Source organism: Monopterus albus, unplaced genomic scaffold, assembly GCF_001952655.1.
Source record: "Monopterus albus unplaced genomic scaffold, M_albus_1.0 scaffold60.1, whole genome shotgun sequence".
NCBI lineage: Eukaryota > Metazoa > Chordata > Actinopteri > Synbranchiformes > Synbranchidae > Monopterus > Monopterus albus.
This window is the reverse complement of record NW_018127940.1, coordinates 1,905,838-1,912,520: the sequence shown is the minus strand read 5'-3', so window position 1 is coordinate 1,912,520 and position 6,683 is coordinate 1,905,838. Positions and strand designations below refer to the sequence as shown.

Sequence of the window (6,683 nt, the reverse complement as noted above, 5' to 3'; positions counted from 1 at the left end):
CTTTTAATGTAAATTCTGAATTTAACAGGAAGCCGGTGTAACGACGCCAGTGCTCAGGTGATGTGAGAACACTGTGGAGTCCTTGTTACTAAATGTGCAGCAGAGTATTGTATTAATTGTACATTCATGGCCAAAAATATCAGCACCCCTCATTTCTGTCAGATAACACACCACTTCTCCCATAAAATTGTTACAATCATAAATTCTTTGGTATTTTCATGTTTATTGCTTTTGTTTGCATTGGAACAACACAAAGAAGCAGAACCCTGCATTTCTGCAGGACTGAGTAACTGACATTAGACATGGAAGTTAAGCTGGGGATAAAAAAGAACACTAGGGTTTCTGGATGACAGTGCCGAGTTGGAAGCTAATGGACCCAAGTGCTGGTGTCAACTGTCAACACACCGATTTGCTGCCAAGTCTAGGATTTCAGTTTTGTTTGTCAGAGGACAATGTGAATAATTTTTTTAAAAATTAAACAAAAGAAAATTATAAACCAGCCCTTTGAGTTGCCACCTGGATGCAAACTATGAAGCACAAAGGTTTTTTTTTTTTTTATAGATATATATATTTACTTTTTGAACAGTAAGGCATATACAGTACATATAATAATATGGCTTTCCATCAAAATAGAATTTACACCCAGCAGTAAACGTTTTTGGTTTTCATTGTGAAAAAATAATACATAAGGCACATGGGGAACATGAACTGAGAATGGGGTATAGAGTAATACATTTGTGTCAGATTTACAGCGAGTTTGTTTGCCAGAATGCTCTCACCAATGATCTACTGATTGCATGGGGTAAGCTAGTTTTTCCTGCAGATGTGTAACCATGTTTGTCTGAGCAGCATAAGCATTCTGACAAGCTAACTACACAGGAATGTTTATTTTTAGGCTTCATGTAAAAAGGTAGTCGCTCCTACACTACACACAACATACATGGCGAAACCTCAAACATAAATGAATACTATTAAAATAAAGACAACAGAAGGCAGCAAGCAAACAGACCTCATTCTGCTTTGTATCAGACAACACAGCTGGTATTGTTACATTTTCCTGAGTGCAAAGATCAGACAAATCAGAAAATAAGAAAAAATCTGAAATGAAATGAGAAGGAAACCAAAGAAGTAATGCTAAAGAAATTCTAAACCATTTTTGTAGTGTCCAACAGGGAATACAGGCATTATGAAGATTTCTAACATGTATAAACCATGAACACTTTTAGTAAATGTGCAATGATGAAATGAGCAGCAGCATAATTTAGCTTAACATTTAAATGCATCAAACTTTAACCTGTGATTTTCAAAACATGCATATTGTAAAAGCAGCATTTGCTCACAAGGCCAAGTTTTACTTCAAGGCCAGGGAGAACAATCTGAAGATCACTGCTGAACTGAAGCCAGAGTTGAAGTGCTCTTCATTACTTGTAAATTTAGAAGTAAAGCAAAAGTGGATTTGGGCTAAACCTGTAGTTGACTAAACTTTCCTCTCTGTGGTTACAAAAAATGTTTCATTGTCCAAGTAGAAAACCTCTTGTGAGCTGGTCTACAATAGCTCTGATTCCAGCACGTAAGCATCTGTAATAAGCAGTTTGACCAGTAGGGCGAAGCAAGTGATCAGTGGTGTGTGGCTGGTGCTGCTTCGACCTTCCAGCTCATTGCACAGAGCAGTATTCAGTCTTCAGGCAGAGACAGATTTAGTACATTTCAGTCCTTTTAAAACCGACTATAAACTTGTGCCTGAGGTCAACTCTTTCCACAGCACTGAAAAAATACTGGCGCACCCCCCAATAAATACCCTTCTGACAACATGTGGTTTGTTGTAGTTTGACACAGTGATAGTTCCACTGTGTGAAAGCTGACTAACAGAGAGCTCAGAGCGTTAATATTACACTGAGATGTTAATCATCTCTTAAAAGTATAAACAATAGTTCTGGCAAAACTCTGTTAAGTTGATTTACAACTTTGCATTTGCACCAAGAACAAAATATGGCCACATTTCAAGTCAGAGTAGGTTTAGCAGGGAGCATTTCTCAGTGTCAAATAATTGGTATTCTGGCATTCATGCAATGTTCTGTCCCTGCTCCTCTACAGACTGACCATTTTATTGCTTTCATTTATTGGGTTTTATCATAATCACAGCTAAACTCAGGGAAAGAATGACGGGATAAGGCCGTTCACGTTTTAGCAACAGTGACACTGATACTTGGCACGTACTGCTGCACAGTAACAGAGGCAGGACAGCTCCTTCTCCCTTTGGACATGCTGAAAAACTAACTATGGAGAGATCAATGTAGAAGCAAGAACGTGAAATAATAACAGCATGTTCTCCTGTTTTGCTGGGTAATAATAAGATGCAAATTTCTGTCTGTAGGACCTGAAAACATGTGCGAAGCCTCATCAGAACTCAATAAACCCAGAGCTCTGGCTTGAATTAGCTGGTACATATTTGGCCTCTGGGCACTGTGTCATCTATCTTTCATATTCTTTGGTAGAACTGTACAGACAGGATGTTAAATCAAAAACTGTTTGAGGTCTAAAGGTCGATATACTAGACTGACCCTAACAATGAGACTCAATCATAAAGGTTTAATTTCATGAGGCACCAGATCTACTGCATGTGCAGTATGTAGTTAACATAATGATACAGAATATCAACAAAACATCCAGATATGAAAAGGCAGTGTGTGCTCTGTAGAGTTATATTTGCCTAATTTAAAGTTGCTGATTAAAAAAAACAGTTGGTGTATACTCTGAAGCTGCATTAAGCATTTTTTTAAACCACATAAAAAAACAATAAAAAAAAAAAAAGAGGCTGTTATGGCTGTAATATCTGTGCCTACTTGCACATCCAGGAGACACTGAACAACATTGCTTATTATGAAAAATGTGAGTCTAATGTTGAGTTTCCAGTTAGCCCTGGTTAACCAACTCCTGCCAAATAATCAACTTCCCTTACCATCTTCTCTTTAGCTCTGCTGGAAGATAGCGTACAGTCGGCAAGCTGAATAACAGTCAGCTAAAAGCACCTAAACTGTATGTCTAATGGGGCGTTGATTCTCTAGTTTATGAAGGGCTCTTCGACATTACAATAATTTGACAGGATCAAAAAAACTTTATGAAGCTTAAATGATTGCAAAAAGCAGGCTGCTGCCTTGTTCTGTCTGCAGGATTAACTGAAGCATTTATATACTCTTATACATTTATATATACTCTATTTCGCTAATTGCATTCATCCATTCTCTTGCGCCCACTATAACACTCATACACCATTGCCAGCTAAGCTGTCCAGCAGCCTTCGCTTCTTTACAATGAAAGCATCATGGCAAACTTGTGCAGTGTGCAAAAGGCCAACAAGTTCTTAAGAGAGACAACACTCTGAAGTAAGAACATTACAAGCTGAGCTCTCCAGCAGTGGCAGCACATCTACACCCCTGGGGGTGAAATAGTAGCACCCCCTTTGCCATGAATGGCTGCTGCACTGGCCTGATCATTTGAAAGTCTCACACGAGTGTGACTTGGAAATGAATTATTCAACTCCTTTGACAATCGGAGTTCGAACGGAATAAACAAACCAACTGTGTGGCATCGAGGAGTACGAGCAGGCTACAGCATGGACATATTTTCGGGTTGGTGCGGATGTGGCTGTGAGTGTGCTCCCAGCGCATCCACCTTGTGTTCTCTCCCAGCAGGTCCCATAGTCCCTCCAATAGCCAGTACCACCAAGGTATCTCCTGATATGCTGGCAAACTCAAAGGCAAATGTCCCGTAAAACAGCATGATGATGACGCAGAACACCCATTCAAAGATGGCTGAAGTATGTTGGAGGACAAAACTCTCGTGACCGAAAAACACACCACCTGGAAACATAGTTAAGGACAGTAACAGCCAAGCCATGAGCAGCAGTCTGAGTTGTTCAAGCATATACAGTCGTGAAAAAATTAGGACACCCTTTGAAAGCATGTGTATTTTGTAACATGTTTTAATATATGGTTATTTAATCTCAATTTTAACAATACAGAGAGATTAAAGTAATACAACTAAACAAGTAAAACTGAAGAAAAGTCTTTTCAAGATCTTCTGTAAATGTAATTCTACAAAAATGCCTATTCCAACTGAGGAAAAAGTTAGCACACCCTCACATGTATGCCCTCTTAAAATGGCTCAAATCACACACAGGTATATCACACCAGGTGCACATAATTAGTAGATCGTTACTCAGCATTTTGAATGAGGCTTGCCCCATCTAAACCTCAAACATTTAGTTTGGTGTGCTCCTGACTGTTGAAGTGAGAGTGAGCACCATGGTGAGAGCAAAAGAGCTGTCAGAGGCCTTCAGAAAAAACATTGTAGCAGCCTATGAGTCTGGTAAAGGATTTAAAAAGATCTCAAAAGATTTTGAAATCAGCCATTCCACTGTCCGGAAGATAGTCTACAAGTGGAGGGCTTTCAAAACAACTGCCAACATGCCCAGGTCTGGTCGCCCCAGCAAGTTCACACCAAGAGCAGACCGCAAGATGCTAAAAGAGGTCTCCAAAAACCCTAAAATGTCATCTCGAGACCTACAGCAGGCTCTGGCTACTGTTGATGTAGAAGTGCATGCCTCTACAATCAGAAAGAGACTGCACAAGTTTAACTTGCATGGGAGGCGTGCAAGGAGGAAACCTTTGCTCTCTAAGAGAAACATCAAGGCCAGACTGACATTTGCCAGAGAGAATGTTGACAAAGACCAGGACTTCTGGAATAATGTTCTTTGGACAGATGAGTCCAAAATTGAATTATTTGGACACCAGAGCAGAGGACATGTTTGGCATAAACCAAACACAGCATTCCAGGAAAAGAACCTCATACCAACTGTGAAGAAATCTTTTGAGATCTTTTTAAATCCCTTACCAGACTCATAGGCTGCTACAATGTTTTTTTCTGAAGGCCTCTGACAGCTCTTTTGCTCTCACCATGGTGCTCACTCTCACTTCAACAGTCAGGTGCACACCAAACTAAATGTCTGAGGTTTAGATAGGGCAAGCCTCATTCAAAATGCTGAATAACAATCTACTAATTATGTGCACCTGGTGTGATTTGAGCCATTTTAAGAGGGCATACATGTGAGGGTGTGCTGTCTTTTTCCTCAGTTAGATATCGGCATTTTTGTAGAATTACATTTACAGAAGATCTTGAAAAGACTTTTCTTCAGTTTTAATTATTTAGTTGTATTACTTTAATCTCTCTGTATTGTTAAAAGTGAGATTAAATAACCATATATTAAAAAAATGTTACAAAATACACATGCTTTCAAAATGTGTCCTAATTTTTTCACAAGACTGTATGCTAGCCTAACACTGGTCCAGTTCACCTCAGTACAAACTCACTTTGACCATTCTCATACAATTGGTTCTCAGACCAATTTGAACTGTGTGTAAGAGGCTTCACGGCATTGGGTTATGTGTAAAACAGATCTGTTTGACAACATATCAATCAATCTCTGGATCTACTTCATGTATAGCTGTACAGTAGCCCATAAAAACTAAAGACAGGGTTTGACACCGATTCCTTGAAGGCTGCCATCTGTTAGTGGCTGGAGAGGATACTGAGCACCAAGGCTACGAAGGCCAGCAGGGTCATGCAGAGCCGGAGGTGGGCCACGTTGTACTCCCCCTGGGTCTTGGCCAGTTGGTAGGTTAGCACTGACTGCAGGCACACAAACAGCATACCGGTGGGGAAGGCAATGCCTGCTCCGACATAGTGGAGGACTTTGGCATTATTCACCTGTCATATGAAAAAAGGAGACAGGAAGGGAAGGTGAAAGGCAAAGGGGAAGAGTAACAAAGGGCAAAAAGGATATTACACAAACTCAACAGCTTAAAGAAACACCTGAACTGAACACTTGAATTGAAAAGAAAAAAGAAAAAAAAACACCACTTGGGAAAAATCTTAAGAAGGCAATATAAGACCACCCAGACATCAAGCTATTGGGTCAGATTACTCATTGCAGTGTAATACCTTGTTCAAAACCTCTTAAGACTTATTTTAGTAAGAAGCCAAAAAGGAATAAGTTAAATTGAGGGGGTGATACGTAAAAGACGACAGCAGCAAGCAACACAAAAACGCCTTTTTTCCCCTGGTGATTACAAGAACAATAAGAAACAATACACAAAAGAGCTGCAGTGGGAGCATGTGACTACAGCTCCCACTGCAGGATCCACACACAGGCTCAGACACTCAGAGCTCAGATGCACTGATCAGAACAGATAAGATGTCCAATAGATGTTTACCAAAGCTAAGAACACATCTCTAAGGACTAGACTAATTTATACCAATGACCCAATAAAACTGCTTTTCTTGGCTAATGCTAAATGGTTAGTTACATCCTTGTGCTTGGAATAACAATGTCCCTCTGCTCCATATAATTCTAAAGGATCATTAGAGCACTAGCCCCAGAAGTTATTTGCCCATTGGCCCGGCTTGTACATTCTTGTGTTGTAGGGCTTATCCTTGAAGCAAGAATGTAGGATTTCCAGACAGTTTGATATGGAAAGCACACACAGACCGTGAAGGCTCCAGAGCAGGACATGAAGATGGAAAGAACATCCCGGCTACGATTCACACATTTGTCCATATTGTGTTTGTTCAAAAAGCAGCATTTTATTTTAGTCTAGAGCCTTTCACAAGGGGGGGGGGAATGC

General features: G+C 40.0%; 1 protein-coding gene across 7 annotated transcripts in view; it reads right to left on the bottom strand.

Annotated features, from left to right (window-relative positions):
* Positions 1-209: 209 nt before the first annotated feature.
* LOC109961940 (transmembrane protein 150A) overlaps positions 210-6,683 on the bottom strand; it is a 23,643-nt gene continuing 17,169 nt past the window's right edge. For all 7 annotated transcript variants that reach the window (XM_020603182.1, XM_020603183.1, XM_020603186.1 and 4 more), the window contains 2 exons: positions 5,589-5,766; positions 210-3,860 (listed from right to left, as the gene is read on the bottom strand). In XM_020603182.1, the coding sequence (XP_020458838.1) occupies positions 3,607-3,860; positions 5,589-5,766 (432 nt within the window). In that variant the 3' untranslated portion in view covers positions 210-3,606. The remainder of the gene's footprint in view (positions 3,861-5,588; positions 5,767-6,683) is intronic.